The sequence below is a fragment of the Limulus polyphemus genome, unplaced genomic scaffold (assembly GCF_000517525.1).
Source record: "Limulus polyphemus unplaced genomic scaffold, Limulus_polyphemus-2.1.2 Scaffold5000, whole genome shotgun sequence".
Lineage (NCBI taxonomy): Eukaryota > Metazoa > Arthropoda > Merostomata > Xiphosura > Limulidae > Limulus > Limulus polyphemus.
Window position 1 is genome coordinate 46,340 of NW_013670610.1, and position 17,546 is coordinate 63,885.

The 17,546-nt window shown below is 29.4% G+C and overlaps 1 protein-coding gene across 1 annotated transcript in view; it reads right to left on the minus strand.

The window, feature by feature from the left end:
• Positions 1 to 7,245: 7,245 nt before the first annotated feature.
• LOC106471978 (CCA tRNA nucleotidyltransferase 1, mitochondrial-like) overlaps positions 7,246 to 17,546 on the minus strand; it is a 19,238-nt gene continuing 8,937 nt past the window's right edge. The window contains exons 5-8 of the mRNA XM_013932606.2: positions 13,193 to 13,278; positions 12,663 to 12,770; positions 10,246 to 10,358; positions 7,246 to 8,254 (exon numbers count right to left, since the gene is read on the minus strand). Coding sequence (XP_013788060.1) covers positions 7,856 to 8,254; positions 10,246 to 10,358; positions 12,663 to 12,770; positions 13,193 to 13,278 — 706 coding nt within the window. The 3' untranslated portion in view covers positions 7,246 to 7,855. The remainder of the gene's footprint in view (positions 8,255 to 10,245; positions 10,359 to 12,662; positions 12,771 to 13,192; positions 13,279 to 17,546) is intronic.

The window sequence follows — 17,546 nt, forward strand, 5'->3', positions numbered from 1 at the left end:
TGAAAATAAGAGTCTTAAATGTAATGTAGATTTCTGGGTGAATGTTTGTACATTTCTAGAAATCTCTTGTAATGCTATAAATGGTGTTTTGATACTAATTAGTGGGTACAGCACATATAGCCCATTGTGCAGCTTTGCACTTAACTACAGACAGACAAATTCCTCTCAAATTGAATAGTTTAAAATTAAAATATCTAGTACTAAGAAAGTTTCTCTTCAACTTTTTACCTATAAAATTGCAACATTTGTTTCATGCAAATTGGGCAAATACACTATAATAAATAATTTCCAACAATTAATATTTATTACAAAACTATATATACTTTTCTATACTTGCACATGTAGTTAAAAAAGAAAAATGTAGAATTTTACTATTAGAATTGACAGTTTAATATACTTGTAACTGAAGGCTTTTTCCCTTTTTTATATTTAATAATGACACTTATTCATATTAATATTAGTAAAGTTTTTAAATACGTCTGACATTATGATAGTTTTAACAATATAATAAATGTTAAAAATAGTTGTGTCTGTGAAAAAATCTGGATATCTTAACATAAGATGATGCTCTCAGAAGTTTCTAGTAAAGAACTACTGAGAACAGATAAAAGTATTACATATTTTTTTTTACACTTGCACTTTTATACTTATTTGTTTTAATTCTTATTTTGTGCATGTGTGTATAGAAACTAGAATATTTATGGAAACGCAAACTGAAACTGATTTTGCAACTAAATTAAATTTCACTTTTGATAAATATACAAAAATGATCATTTTCTTATGGTACCTCATTCATTGTTGTAGCTATTGTGGTTATATCATTGACTATGCATAGATAAATGTTATGTAAATAAAAACTGTTACACTATCACCTACTGTAAAACAATGTAGATAAAGTATTTGCTAAATTAGAAGTTTTGTATCAATGCTATAACATCTAAAACAAAATCCCAATGTTTCATGTTGTTCTCGACAAAACAATTCCTTTTAATTAATTTCAACCGATCTAGTTAATATTGTTAATGAACAGATTTAAGTGTTTTATTGGAATACCTCTATTTTACAAATTTAAAGCTTATAGCTTTTATAAATCTAAAGAAAAGTGTTATTTACTACACAACATTGTGAAAAATAAGTTATTGAAAGTGTGAAAGACACGTAAAAGGAAGAACTTATTTTAGCACTACCAGCTTCACAGAAAGTGATAGTTTGACAGAAATTTTGTGTAAAGTTTGAAAATTATGTAAAATGCAAATAGTCATTTGATGCACCACTTAATAAAAAATATGCACATCCTCATGAGGAAAATGTTTGCAAAATTGAAAGTAATATTATTGTTTTATTAACACTAAAATTTGGAGTTGTTCATACAGAAATTAGTAGCTGTTTTGGCAATATAGTATCAAATAGGTGATAAAAGGTAATAAAATTGCTTACCAGAAATGATTTAATATTAGAATTTTTGAACAATACAACTATTTGTAGAACAGTCTTAATTTTAAATTGAATTCTTTGACCCACTGATGTCAATATTTTGGTGAAAGACTATTGTCTTTCGTAATGTAATTTACCTATACAAGGCCTGCTTTCAGGGTTAAACTAGTAAATATCGCTAGAAAAATGTCAGAAAATCGTGTTTACCCTAATTTCAGTCAGAAGTGCAAGGTTGGAAGGTGCAGCATTTTCATAAAATCCAAACTTTTTGGATGAATTCACAATGGTGTTTGTGTTGAAATTAAAAAGAAAGTTATCCAAAAACATTAGAATCCAATCAAAAGATAACAAGGAAACTGCAAGTATAAGTAATAGCAAGAATAAGATACTCTGATTTTTTCACTGTAACCATTTACTATCTTAGGCTTGGATACAAGAGATCAGACTTCAACCAATGAAACTCATAAGAAATATCTGAAGAACATTTATTGTTGTTTCTGCTAAGTGTGCAGTGTGTCCTAGATGTCATTAACATGTTGAAAATCATCCTTACCTTGCAAATCAAGGTAAAAATCAAATGGTCCTGAGCACAAATAGCCTTGCTCTGGGAACTTTCCACTAACACCAAAACATCATTTTGGGAGTTTCATGTATGCAAAGTTTTATATGAGAAATGTTCTACCAGAGATTTTCTTCTTTGAGGTTATCACCAGAACGTGGCAGTTTTGGTATGATCGACCCATAACTTGAGGGCTAAAAGACTAGTGAACCATAAATATAATAAGCTTATGTTAATATTTTTATTAACCTTAAACATAGGTTTCTATAAAAAAAAAACTGTTCAAAAACTTATGAGAGCTTAAAAAATAATGATTCATAGTCGACAGAATAAAATTAATAGTTGTATCTAGAGGTAAGCAATTTACAATTTGAAATAATCAATCTAGGTTTTTAGATGATAGGAAAAGAATAAATTGTAAAATACTAACTCAAACTCTTGTTTAAGTAAGATAAATATTATTTGAAACATCTAAATTTAGCATGATGATGCCATTCTGTCCTCCTTATTTATCCCAAGACAAGAAACAATCAGGTGAAACAAATTTTAGCATTGTGAAACATATGCCCCCTTGATGGCTCAGCAGTAAGTCAGTGGGCTTATAATGCTGAAAATCAGGTTTTGATACCAGTGGTGAGAAATGCACAGATAGCCCATTGTGTAGCCTTTGTGTTTCCATCCAACAAGCAAGTGTAACATATTTTTCATAGCAAGTGATCAAGGCTGTTCATCTGTATTTTTCATTTAGATATATTACGTAATATTTCACATGACATGTTACTTAAAGTCACTGAATCTAAATAATCAAAAAATTATAATAAAGCTCAAAAATCATATGGAAGTCAATTTTATTGAAAGAATGTTAAAAAGTGTTACTGATTAAGAATCACATCGTTTTCCATAAAAGAATTACAATTTTTATTGTTATTGCCATTTTTTATGGCAATACATCTTTTCTTTTTTCAAAAAAATTCCTGAATTCTACTTTTGTGCTGTGAGAAAAAGAATTTTGTTAAACAAATTATTTTAAACCCTACTGGTCAATACTCATTACCATATATACAACACTTATGCTTTCAACAAGTTACCATTGTCATGGACCTTGGAAAATGCTTCATGTGCTTCTATTCATGCTGGTTTGTAAATTGCAGAACTGCATTTCATCTGGAGTAATGGACTACATCTTTAAGTAGTTTAAGAGATTGTTTCCTGTCTTTTTCCCTGTAGCAAGTGTGAAATGGTCTAATATTTTCTACTCCCAGCAAAAGATTAAGGGAATTTTATATAAGGCTTCTGAAACAAGCAGTAATTTGGTTGAAGCCTTATTTTTCCACACTGAGTACAACCTAAACTGTGACTGTAAATCTGTTTACTTCAGTAGTTACTCTTGGAACCCGAATGCACACAACTGTTTAGGACATACATTTTTTCCAATATATATATATATATATATGAATAATTTTATTTCATTTAGTACATACACAGTTTGGCAGTAAATGTTCATACTATTAGGTATCATAAGTGAAAACCAAGATTGAGCATGGTAACACTTTATATGGCACTATTCATTCTTTGTCATATAAAAAAATCATTCCAAATAACATTCTGGCAGAATACCATATCAAATACAATTGATATATACATGCTCTTTTATGCAAATTTACAATTTTAATCCTGAATTAAGCATTAACACTTTGTCAGCAATGTTGGTCTGGTCCCAGTTCTGTAAAGCTATACAATTACAAAATATACCTTTATGAAAATTTGCAAGCTTTCAGTAAACATTATAAGTCTGTAGTATACAAAGAAGCAGATTTTTAATAAAGTAGTTCTACAAAGGAATTGTCTGAATTTAAAGCCTTTACTGAGTCACTTGAGAGAAAGGTGATTTTCGTGATGAGAAGAGAAATACTTCTTTTCATCTTAGTTTTTCCATTTTATTTTCATAACCTCTAGGATATGTTAAATGAATATCAGAATGTTTTTATTTTTTGGTAAACCTTAATATTTTCTTTCCTTTACCCTAATGCCAACCATATTGAAATAATCAATTTACAGAGGAAAAAATACAGAATAAAATCAAAAATATTCTTTTTGAATGATTGCAGATTATAATAGATAATTACAACCATTTGAAGTAACAGCCTCAGCTGTCTAACCTTTTCCACATCTGTTTGCTTTTAACTTTATTACTTTACAATGCCCTTTAACCCCATCTAAGTATGTGACAGGCAGTTAACCACAATTGGAGAATTTAGTGAAAGCAGCCAATAAAGTTACAATTGCATGATGTAATTAGCAGAAGCTGGTCTCAATAAAATTTATTCATTTACTTTTTGTTATATAAACTAAAGTTTCTATTTTTTTTATATTTGAGTTACTTTTGTTAAAACATATATATATAACAGTATATACATAAAAAACAAGAAATTTAGAACTTTTATTAGAGTTGAATCTTATTTTAGAAATTTATATTCCACAGCATATTTTTTTAGCACACTAAGTTTTTCATACTGTGTTGGTTCTCCACAAAATTATTAATGTTCCTTTCAAACATATACATCTTTTATAACAAAAAAAATATATCGGGCACTAGAACAGAATGTCCCAAAACTACTATTATTATAGTACTATAGTTTAAATAAGCTACAAGTAGGTTAAAAAGTTTCTCTAGCTGCCAAGAGCAAAAAATATGATTGTTGACAATGAAACTGAGGCTACTTTCAGGCAGCAAAAAACAATTGTATAGGGAATCTTGTGAATAAAGCTTTTTTTATTGGTTATAAATAATACTGTGAGTTTGTTTGTTTGTAATTAAGCACAAAGCTACACAATGGGCTATCTGTGCTCTGGCCACTACGGGTATCAAAACCTGGATTCTAGCGTTGTAACTCCACAGACATACCAGTGTGCCATTGGGGGGCAATACTGTGAGTTAGAAAACTCTTTATTTTTTTTTATGGTTTTGTTTATCATTCATTTATTATTTCTTCTATTGTTTAGTTCATCTATAAATTGTTAGTTGCATTAAAATTCTAACTCACCTTCTAGCTAATCTTTGTATTTTGAGTGAATATGTATGCATGATGAAACTGACACCAGCTTCCCTAGCAGTGATGTACAGATATTATTAATGTAGCAAAAGATTATGCAAATTATGATCACATGAGATGTACTCTGGTGACCTATTCAGTGAATAAAAATCCTGTCATATGTTTCATGTACTGAGTCATGAGATAGTTAGTGAACAATATAGTAATTGCTGTTTGTCACTCAATATTGCCATTAATATTGAAAGGGACTTTGAAATATTGTTGTTGTATTTTTGGGAATCAGGTTTTTCGTCTTCTGGTTCTTTTTCCTGATTCCTAATTATTAATACTGATATTTATCTCTTATTTTTATTAACATTAGTATAAATTCCTGGCCAGGCACAGGTTTATTAACTGTGTTTTTTTGGTAAGTACAAAAGTTTATTCCAAGTGTTGTTATAGTTGAACCAGTTGTTTTTTATTGTTATTGAATGAACTCTGGTTGTAACAGCAATGCCTCTCTGTAATTTTTTGAAAGACAGTATATATAACATGGGAGAGGCATGTTATGTGGACTTGATATTTTTTTATATCCAAGTAAAACAAGAAACTTGGATATTCTAAGTTTAAATTCTAATTAGTTGGAGACCCAGAAAATCATATAACAGTAGGAAAAAAAATGGACAATTTACAGTGCAGGCAAATCCTACGACACAGAAAAGTGAAGATTGAAATTTTTTAATATTTCACTTTGAAATTATGATATTATATAATATTAAACTTTTGGATATAAACTATATTTTGATTCCAGGTTTATTAACATGCACTGATAATAAAGTTTAATAAAATGTTGTATGTAATTCTGTAAAACGTACATTAAACATAAAGGTTTTTTTCAAAGTGAAAGATTCAATTCTGAAGCTACAACAATCGTACATTGTTTGTAAATGTACTTGAACCCTTTATAAACAGAATTATCTTGATTCCACTTTATGCTACCTAGCAGCATGAATCAAATAACATCTCAAAGCAAACAAAGGAAAAGATTCCAGCATTTTCCTGCATTTCAACAATTTGTGTAATGGGCCACTGTGCAATGAAGAGTTCAGCATTCTCTGTTACAGATAAAGGAAACTTTATGAATTAGCTTTTGATATTAAGACCTTTCCTCTTTTATGCAAGCTTCTAATATATATATATATATATATATTCTGAATATTTTGTATCACTTTATGTATTTGAATGTACTTCAATCATATCTTGTTTCAGCATTTTCTTCTTTATCCCTCCTCCTTTTCCACAGCAGTTTACTTTTTTCATAAAACATAAACTTTTTTTCTTGTAGCCATACTGAATTATTTCCTTAGAAATCTCGCAGACAGCAAGAACATTAGATCACTTAATTAATTTACTACAAGTTGTGTCAGATGACTTTTTTTTTTAAGAATTACTGTCTGCCACTAAAGCAGAGATGGACTGAAGGATTCAAATATTTGAAGTGAAATTCATCTCAGCACTATCCCACCTTCCTCAGCCCAAACCTACATTAAAGAATACATTGATCATAATTGATGTGCAACAAGTGTGTAAGGTGGTTAAATACATTTACATAAAAAAAAGCATTATGCTCTTCTCATGAATATAATAAGATACAAAATATTAGCTAAGAATTGAGAAAGAAAAAAATTCGTAAAAAATATATTTATCTATTACAGTGGAATTTACTGACATGTTGAGAAAATCTAATGTAGAACTGTACAGGTAGAATCCATAAGTCTATCCACATATTTTAACAATTGAATACTTACCATTAAAAATACAAATTAGATTTAGCATATTTTTGTATCAAAATGTTCATTTCTTTCACAAATTACTGTAATTATGAACAAATAATCCTAATAAATAATCTTAAATTAATGTTGGTTAGAATGAAAATTTTCAACATTATTTACATAGAATTTGACAGCTTAAGTATATATTTTAATTGGAGAACAGCTTTAAAGAAATTAGTGTAAAACAAAATCTTTAAGACTTTTCATTGGAATTCGTTGGCACAAAACTTTGCCTATGAAGAGTTACCCAAATTATTAAAACTTACAAAAATTGATTTTATACTGATAGTAGTATTCTTCAATTTTCTTTCGAAACATTTCTTATTAAAAGTATTCTTAGTGAGCAAATAAAATTAACAATGAATAAGAATATACAGTACTAACACAATGAATAGGTTAAGTATCACAATTTTATTTAAGCAATAAGCACTTTACAGTTAATGATATTTTTATCATGAAAGATGATTGATTTAAGAATAATATTAGCCAAATGAAACATTTCTGTATTTAAATTAATCAAATGGCTAGACTGGCTTCTTGTTTATAAAAGATAATTTGTAACACCACCACTGTATTCACAACTCCATTTTGTTCTTATCTTTTTAACCTTTTACTAGTTTATTTATTTAATGAATTTTGGATTTCACAGTGCAACTTAAAAGAGTTTCATCCTGTGAAAACCAAAATGAAAACTGAAAATTCAGCATTGAAGCTTAATTGATTAAATCTCCTGTCTTGCAGTTTAGCAGGGTTTTTTCAGTTCTACTCCACCTCAATATTCATTTAATTAAGAAAAAATTACAATGGCAATCGAAGAAGTAAAAAGGACTGACTGTCCACCCTATCAGTCTTATTTTGATGCTGCTGATAAATTATCAGAATTAAACAAAAAAAAACTTTTGTGGAGTAATTCTTCTAAAGCAAAAGTTAATGAAAGGTTGTTTGGATTTTCTTGGATTATTTTACATAGTCAAGCTAATTAACATTAATAATAAAGCCTAACCAACTTCTTCTGCAACAGTTGGTAACTGTTGTAACAGTTCATCTGAAGTCATTTGAAAGTTACTATCAACCCATATTTCTCTTAATCTTGTCATTATTCTGGTAAAACGAGGACCACCTTTGACCCCTTTGTCTAGCAGCATGTGGCCATTTATGGGAAACTTTGGCACCTGCCACCCTCGGAACTTGTCAAGAAGTTGATCTTCACCTTGATATTTCAAAACCTCACACACCCATTCCTGAATATCTCCAAGCTTGCCTTTGGTTGTGAAAACAAGAGCTTGGTACGGCCTGAGAGGAGTTTCACAATCTTTGATGTCTCGATGTCTTACAATAAAAAGAGCTAGATCCCGTTCATAGTTTGAAAACTTGAGGCGAGAGTGAAGGAGCTGGACCTAATGTAATATATTTTATTAATTATTTTCAGTCAGCATCCTATTTACTTCACAATGTGTTGTAGTATGAAAACTGACTTTTATAATCTTTAAATACTATTCCTCAAGCAACTCCAGAGTTTCAACATATTCCATCAATCGTGATTGTATCATATTACTGCGGAAAATGGAAAACTACACTACAACTCCTGTGATAAATACAGAAATCTAATATATTACCAATACACTTCTCATAATGCCTAGTAAATTTGTTTGGAAAGTGAAATGTCAAATAATAAGTAAATAGTTAAACAATTTATTCCTATAATACTGATAAAACAAACACATGAAAACATTAAAGGCTCTAATTATTTTAGATCTAACAGAAGTGGTAATAGTCACTAAGAAACTTTCCAAAAAAATAAAACAAATATGGTTAACTACTAAAAAAGCCAACATTTGCAGGCAAATGCAACACGTCTCCACCACACAATTTCAACATGACCAATTTTGACACCAAAAAATCATGTAAAAAAAATAGAAAATTGTCGATATCACTGCTTGAGACCTGCAAGAAGGTATCTCTGTACCAAATCCCATGAAAATTGGTTGACACACATAGGCATAGTTAATGAAAACCCTAAATTTTGTTTTCCTTGCTGAAACGTTGACCCATAAAAAAAGTATCTTTGTATCAAACCCCATATAAATTGGCCAACATATGGCACAGTAATTGTCAAAAAATCCTAAAATTACACTTTTTGTGGCATCTTGATATCCTTATAATTACTAAAAATGGGCAAATCAACCAATTTTGTTTGTCAATGTGTGTTGCCTGTATAAAAGTATCTTTGCATCAAATTCCATGTAAATTAATCAAAACAAGACTAAGTCATTGACCAAAACTCCTACAATTATGGGTTTATTTAATCTTTTATCTTCCCCATAAAATGGGCATATCCCACATTTATGTATCTATATGTATTGAACCTGTAAAAAAGTATCTTTGTACCAAATCCCATGTAAGTTAGCCAAAATATGGCAAAGTAATTGTCAAAAAATTATAAAATTATGCTTTTTGTGGTATCTTGAACCCATATAATCACTAAGAATGAGCAAGTCCATCATTTTGGTTTGTCAATGTATGAGACCTGTAGAAAGGTATCTTTGTACCAAATCTCATGTAAATTGGTCATAATATGGTTCAAATTTGGCAAATTCAACTTTTTGTAAGTCAATGTATTTGTCATATAAAGATTTATATTTGTGCCAATTTTCATCTTCAATGCTGTAAATATGACTGCACAAGAGCCCACAGTATGCATTTTTTGGTTGTTTTACTTTTGACCCCATAAAATCTTTGAAAAGGCCTAAACCAAAGAAATGAAAAAGGCATCTTGGCATATTCGACTAAGGTTTGCCATGATTGGGGTATGACTTATTGCAGTTTTCTAGATGGTCTAGGTGCCCAAAGTTGATTCATATTCCTTTGTGTTCCAATGCTATTATATATAAGGGATATCCTTGTCTTGGAAATTATAAATCCCCATTCTGAACACACTTTCATGATCTAAGTGTATTAATATTTTGCTATAGAAGGGGCTATTTCATACCCTTCTCAAAAAGTGATCAATTTTCAGTACCATCAGACTACCTCTGAAATGCCACATAATATCAAAGTAATTCTAATTCATGCCCTTCTACCATGATCTTATATTGGCTGTGTTTGTCATGTAATTTGCTTATTTGCATATTCATTTTAAAATAACATGCACATAATATTGATAATCTGTTAAATCAAATATCAAGCCAAAAGTAAATTTAAAAATATGTATTTCTTATTTTCCTTTTAGGTTTATTTACAAGTCCAATTATTGCTTGAACTGAGACATACATGTTAAATGTCACTATCTTGATATGAAATTTGTGGAAAACCCCTTTTTGGTCACATCTTTCTTGTAAATAGTAAATGCATATTAATTAATATTTAAACTATAAATACCATCTCTAACCTCATTTTCACTGTCCAACAGTGCTGAAAGTAATGTTACTGGCTGAGGCTGTAGAAACAGTGCTCTCTCATACACTTTGCGGAATTCGTCTAAATTTGGTGTATCAGGTAAACCTGTAAGACAAAAAATAAAGTTTAATGTTTCTAATATTTATTTAAAGCATTAAAAAATGTTGTTTATAAATTATGAGTCAAAATATTTCTCTCTGTTTCCTTCACTAACCAACTTAACTCTCAAATTCTTATCATTAAACAATATATTTGCATATTTGTGTACTTAATGGAATATTTATAAATAAATATGAGCCCAACCAAAATTATTCAAATATACACACAACGTCTGGGAAAACTTGAACTTTTTTCCCCTCAACAAGCTATTACTTAATTTGTATATTTTTTAAATCCATAATTATAAATAATAAATATTTGCTACTGCCTAATTTTTTTTTTCTGGGCAAAAATATATGCATTTCAGAGAACACTTTCATAAAATGTTTGAATGGAACTTTAAATTACAAGAATTATAGTTGTTATATAATTTTTCTAACAAGAGAAAAATATATTATAGTTTACAACAGCTGTATGATAAATCTCCTAAGCAGAGTGTTTCCAACCAAATGAGTATCACTTAGTATCAGACTGGATAGAAATGGGTGTTTGGAGAAGACAAATAAACAGGTTGTTCAACAAATTTAGTCCTTTATTTGCCTGTTTTTCAGTGCAAAGCTATGCAATGGGCTAACTGTGCTGTGTTATATGCTTTTAGTGTTATAAGCCTCTGACTTACTGCTGAGCCACTAAGAGGGGGGGGGGCTTTTATTTGCAAGAAATAACAAAAGTAGATTTTATATGCATTAATTAGCAGATTAATAGAAACTGCATTACATTTTAAATTTTAATGAAAGAAAAATGGCTATTTATGAATAATGCATCTCTAGTGTATCACAATCTTAGTTGTGGTCCAAAAATTTAAGACAAAAAAGTAATGTTCCTAAATATTCATCTTGAAACATATAATTCAGGAACACAATAACTACACAGGATGACAAAGAAAGATAAAACATTCATCATACTACGATACACATTAGTAAAGTCTTGAAAACACTAATAAATGCAAAATACATGGTTCACCTGCACGATACTACATAAGGCTGAAACAGCTAGATATCATACACTGATTAACCAGAAAGAAGACTGCAGTACCACGATACAAAAAAGCAAATAAATAGATAAAACATTTTTAAAGATTACCAACTGCAAACTGTACAGTAATGTACAAAATAATTTAAATGTAGATGCTTCTAAACTATAGAGCGATCACAAAATTTCAATACCCTGTAATAATAAAAACAGAAGAAACAAAAAGATGGTACGCCTCTAAATATCACTTGTTGCATAGCTTGCAAAACATTGGCTAAGTAAATCATCTTTACTGAATGTTTACTTCACCTAATCATAATATATGCCTCTCTATAAAAAAAAAAATTTTTGCTGACTAGTTGAAACAGCCAAAGGCACTAACGGTAAACAATGTTTATATGTCTGAGCATTTTTCTAATTGTTTCTATTTCAAACTATTATGTACTAAAACAATTAAAAGAGCACACCCATTAAAAATATTTTAAAATGTAAATCTAACATTTCTTAACATGTGTTTAGATGTTGAGGTCAACCAGGGTGTAATTTATCATATTTAAGCTGTATGATACTGCATTGGCCCCTAATGATGATGATAAGCTTTTGAAACCTTGATTCTTCATTTTGAAAATTTTTTATTCAACATGCTCTTTTATTCATATTTTAGGACAACTGCTCTTAGATTTTAGTTCATTATTTTTGGTTATTATTGTTTTGTTTTTTAAAGGATTTACATTACTTGTGTGCAAGCTGAGAATGAGATGGATGCTATATAATCAGAAGAATGTGAAATAGAATAAAAAATATATTATAATAAAACTTTTATACCTTTAATTTTTTGTTTGTTTATTAAGGTATACCAATAACATATAATTCTACAGCCCTGAACTCATGGTAGTTAAGAAAAATACATATCAAAAAGACTTTCCCAATTATTAACAATAGTGCTTACTCAAAAAACATTTACCTTAGACAAAAATATATGAGGATAATTTTTTACAACCCTGAACACATTACATACTAAGAAAAATTTCAAAAAGATGTTGTGACTATTTAAAATACAACAAATTTGGAGGACCTCTACATCTGTCAAATACACTTTCTACAAAAAAAAGGGGGGGGGGTAAAAGAATTATTATTACAAATCATATTCTCAGCCCCCTTGCTTTTCACAGCTTTTAAATATGGTAAAAATAAAAATGTAACACATGAAGTTTATGAGCACTTTTTTATTTTGAAATACTTTAAAAACTCACTCAACTTGAAAACATCAGAACTCACCTATAAAAGGAGCTATTCCTAAATCCAACATTCTAATAATTAGGTCTTTACTGTAATTACCCATTAGAATTTTCTTCAATTCAACCCAAATTCTTTCCCCTGATATACCTGAAAATAACAACAAAATTAAAAGTAATGAGTGACATCTTTTGTTTACAGTGAATTTGATCACATTCTAATTAAAAAATTAAAGTATTGAATACAAAATGCAAAATTATCTCTAATAATATTAAACATTTTGTAATCATTCTCATTTTTCTTTACTGGGAGAAAAAAAAAATGTGAATTGCACTTGCTAATGACACAAATATTTCTTGAGTTAATAAATCACATAAATATAAATAACCTCTAATCTTAATGGTCTCACTTGTTATCTGTTGCAGAAGACTTTTGAAAAATGACAAGAATCTCAGGTATTTTCAGAACTGAAGACTAATTAAAAGTTGTTTAAAATATTTATCTTTCTAGCCAGCTTTTGTTGCTGTGAAACAAAATATAAAATATAACTCATTGAGTACAAAAATATTCACCCTTTAAACCTCCAATGTTTTCTCGAATAGCTGTTAAAGTTCTAGCCTCATGATTATCTGGTTCAACAGCAATCCTTCCATAAAACCTTGTCCAGAAAAAGAATGTCAGAAAAGTTACTTCAGAAAACAAGAAAAACAATAAAAGAGAAAATTAGTTTGTCTGCAAAACAGTTGATACAATTCAAGATCAAATGGCATTAATTCTGTATATACTTTGGAAGTTAAAAAGGATTGATGATACTGCACAAAGTTAAAAGTGGCATTTCAGTTTACTAATGTGGTGATTTTACGAGCTACAGCTGAATATGAAAAGCAAAAATATCTAGTGACACTGCATGTAAAAGTCAGGAGTTAAAATTGTACATGAATATTCTGCTATTACATACAGTTGATTGTGCATCTACCAACATGGGTGTCTATAATGAATTAATGAGCATGATTGAAAATGAGATATATTCAGGCTACCCATAATTCACCATGTGTTGCATTAAGTAAAACTGGCCATCTAGAAATTACTCGTAAAAGAAGACAAGTTCACCCAGTAACATACACAAGATAAATCGAAAATGCCTATGAGAGAGATTCTGTCTCATCTAAGTGGGAGATTTTTAAACAGAAGACCAATTAGTTTGTTATTTTTTATTGTGGTATTATATGATTACTAAACCCTTTTATTTTTGTGCAAAGTTACACAAAACTGTTCTTAATTTTAAAATAATAGACTACAGGGAGAGCAGCTGGTCAACAGCAGCCACCACCAACTCTTGAGGTACTCTTCACTGATTGAATAATGGGATTTGACTATTGTTCTTATAGCACACTCACAGTCTCAAAGTGAGCAACACTTTTACTAGTGCATGAACTCTCAGATTCACAGTCCAGGCACAATAACCAATAGACCATTCCTGCATCATCAATAAAAAGAACGTTAGTGAGGATGTGACAATACAGTTAGTATAAAAAGTGTTCATGTTAATGCACACTTTACTTGAAAATGCATATATTTTTACATTAGGAAAAAATTGTTTTATAATGCCTTTCTAGATGCAGACTAAAGTTACCTTCATTTTACTCTTTTAATCTTATTTACCACCACATATTTTTCAAAAAAAATTAATTTTTTTCTGCATTTTGCTTTTATTTGACACTACAACATCCACAGTGTTTCCTGTGATGTCATGGACACATATGTTCTGTCCTGTTTTTATGGGATTCACTAGTTGGCAATTTGACTTGGATGGGTTCCATTAACAAAAGGACCATGTGGCAGGAAAAGCAAGGAAACACCATCGGCAATCCCATTCAATGTAGAAGAACACTCAAATGTTACTACAGTTAGTGAGTAAGTAATGATAAAATTGAATATTCTGATGTTTTGTATTTTTATATAAAAATATAAGAATACTTCATTTTTTCCACATAGGCCCCTCATAATCACTCAACTGTTAGTGTGAGTATTGATAAAAATTAAGACAATGTTTATAAAATACAAAAAATCATTCAAATTTATTTATTGCTCTTAAAGTTTATACTGGACTGATTGTTTTAGGAAAAAAACTTTAAGCAGAATGCTGTATAATATTTACACAAGACTGTACGTCATGTTTAACAACATAAAATATAAGTAGAAAATATGTAGTTACAATTAGCTGGCAAAAATAAATTCATAAAAATCAACTTTATGATTTTAACCCTCTTCAGACGGGTCATGGGTCAAGGGCCATGTCATCTTATTTGTTGACTCGCATTCAAAATTTTATTGAACTACTATTTCATGAATTTTGTCAATAAGTTTGATATCAAACTGTAGATTATAAGTCAAATATTAGTATTTAATTTAGTATTTTGTTAATTTAAAAGCAAATATTAAAAAAGTACAGATAAGTATCTATTCTTGTGTGTCACACGGTATGTTGAATGCAGCACTGGTTCAAATTAAATGTTTGTGATGTCAAAATACTAAGTCTATTGTTTCATGCAAATTAGAAACTCAAATTACCGGTATTGACAAGTTAGAATATAAAATAAGAACCTCCTATCTTTTCTCTTTGATGATATATCACTTATGTAATGAATCAAACACAGTTATAAATTACTATATCGATACCATAGAATTCCACTAGAATTTATCAAGTTTAGTAACTAAGCTGTATTTGGGTCTAAAAAAATATGAAATTTCAAGCAGACTAAAGACACAACCTATGTCCTTGAAATCTTGGTTCAAAAGAAAGAGATGGCATCTTAATACATGAAAATGGCTGAGAAAGCCACTTGGGGAACATTCTGAGTTTTTGAATTGTTATTCACATGTCATATATTGAAGTAAGTGTATATAAGGGACTGTTTCCAAAAATGGAAAGAGGTGAGTGGGGCCGATTTTTTAGTTATTTGAAATGTATTTATAAAACCTAAAAGAAATAATTTCCTTTCACATACGTGCAAAATTTTATAAGGCTTAGCAAACATCAAACAAGTACAAAGGTTGTAACTAGAAGATATAATTGTTTGCTATACTTATTTATTTACTGTTCTATGTTTTAAGAAAAATAAGATTAGGAACTTATTTGTAAATAGTAATAATGTACATACAGATATAATATATTATAACTGAAATGTGACTATATTTTACAAAACACTAATCCACGGCCAAGACAGGTCACTATGTAAAGGTCAATTTTATATTATTGGGTATGGTAACATGAGTGGATATGCACTGCATCATTGTAACTTTTGTGATGTTGGCCAGACATGGCTGAAAGTTCAATATAATAAAAATAATAGATATATATAAATGTATAATGTTACGAGGTTTAAGCTATTTAGTCGAAACATTTATGTTTTTGTGTTATAATTTGTTGTCATTCTAAAATGAAAGAGACATAATTTATATTTCCTAATTGTTTATGATGGTTACAAGATTGGTCCGATCTACCAAACCTGTACAGAGATTCGTTACTGAAAATAACAGACAAAATATAAAGTTTTTTCTAAAGAAACATTTGATAACTATCTGGACATTATAAAGATTTCGCATGTGAACTTTGAAAATTTTCTCATGTATAAAAGTATTTTTAATCTTAAAATGGAAATTACTTTACATGTTGGATAGGCAACATGTGAAAAAGAGACGTGAGAAAAACATTGCTTTACAAACCGTAAGACTTAATATAAAATTTGATATTTTACATATGAAAGTATTGTAATGTTTAATGATAATCTACCAAATTTCATGAACATATGCTTGCTAGTTTAAAAGGTATAGCATGAAAACTATAACAAGGACAAAATGGTTACGAGGTCAGTCCCAGGGACCGAGCCCATGCTGAAAGAGTTAAAACATCTTTCGAAAGATGGACTGTATAACATATGTCAATAGTGAAAGATGTTGTATTTTATTGCACAGAGATTCAATCCTGCTATATTTCAAGAACGATGTACTTTGTCTTTGGATTCAGCATAATAGAGTGAATTTAAGGTAACCTTGACTTGTTTTTATGTTAGTAAGAGGACATGTTTTTACTTTACATTATTGCAAAAAGTCAGCAAAGATCCAGTGTGGTAAATGTTTTGGTTTCTATAAATTATGAAGTAGAGGCAATCATAGTGTTATTTTTTAAGTGTATATGAACTCAATAAAAAGTGTTAAAATATAATTATGCAAGAATTAATATTATACTAAGAATACTACTCTTATTCTTGACAGTTTTTGTTAGGATCAGATTGGAGAAACAAGTCTCAGAAAAAGTGTTACTGTAAAGGAAAATCACATATAGATTTGATAACTTACATGATGTTCTTGATAAAAAGTAAATATTTTAACTCAGTGTTTAACTGTATTAAAAGAAATAATTCTATGACCTATTTGTACATTTTCAGTTTATCTTGGAAACAAGAAGTTTATTGTAACCTTGAATAAGACTTGTAAGACTTCACTTGGAGTACTATGAGCAGCTTTCCTTCTGTAGTACAAGGAAAACTTAAAGTTTAGAATTTTTAATAAACTTTATATGAGAGGCATGTTTGGGTTGTATTAGGATGTAGTTGGAAAAAGAAACTAATGTTTGAGTAATAGGCATAAGATTTAACAACCCAAAAATCCCTGGATTTTTTTTTCTCCTAACTGATCTTTAGCATAATGACAGCAATAGTTTAGTTATTTTAGTAAGCTATACCACTGATACTGTTGTGATATTCTGTCACTTTTCCTTTTCTGATATTTCTATTTTTAGTTTTTCAGTTTAGTTTGGCTGTTAAATTAAATAGAGTTGACTTGGAGGTTCCCAGTCTGTCACTGCTTCTTATTATCTACACTGTGCCCAGTCACAGAATATAAAAAAAAAATTCTATGTAAAAG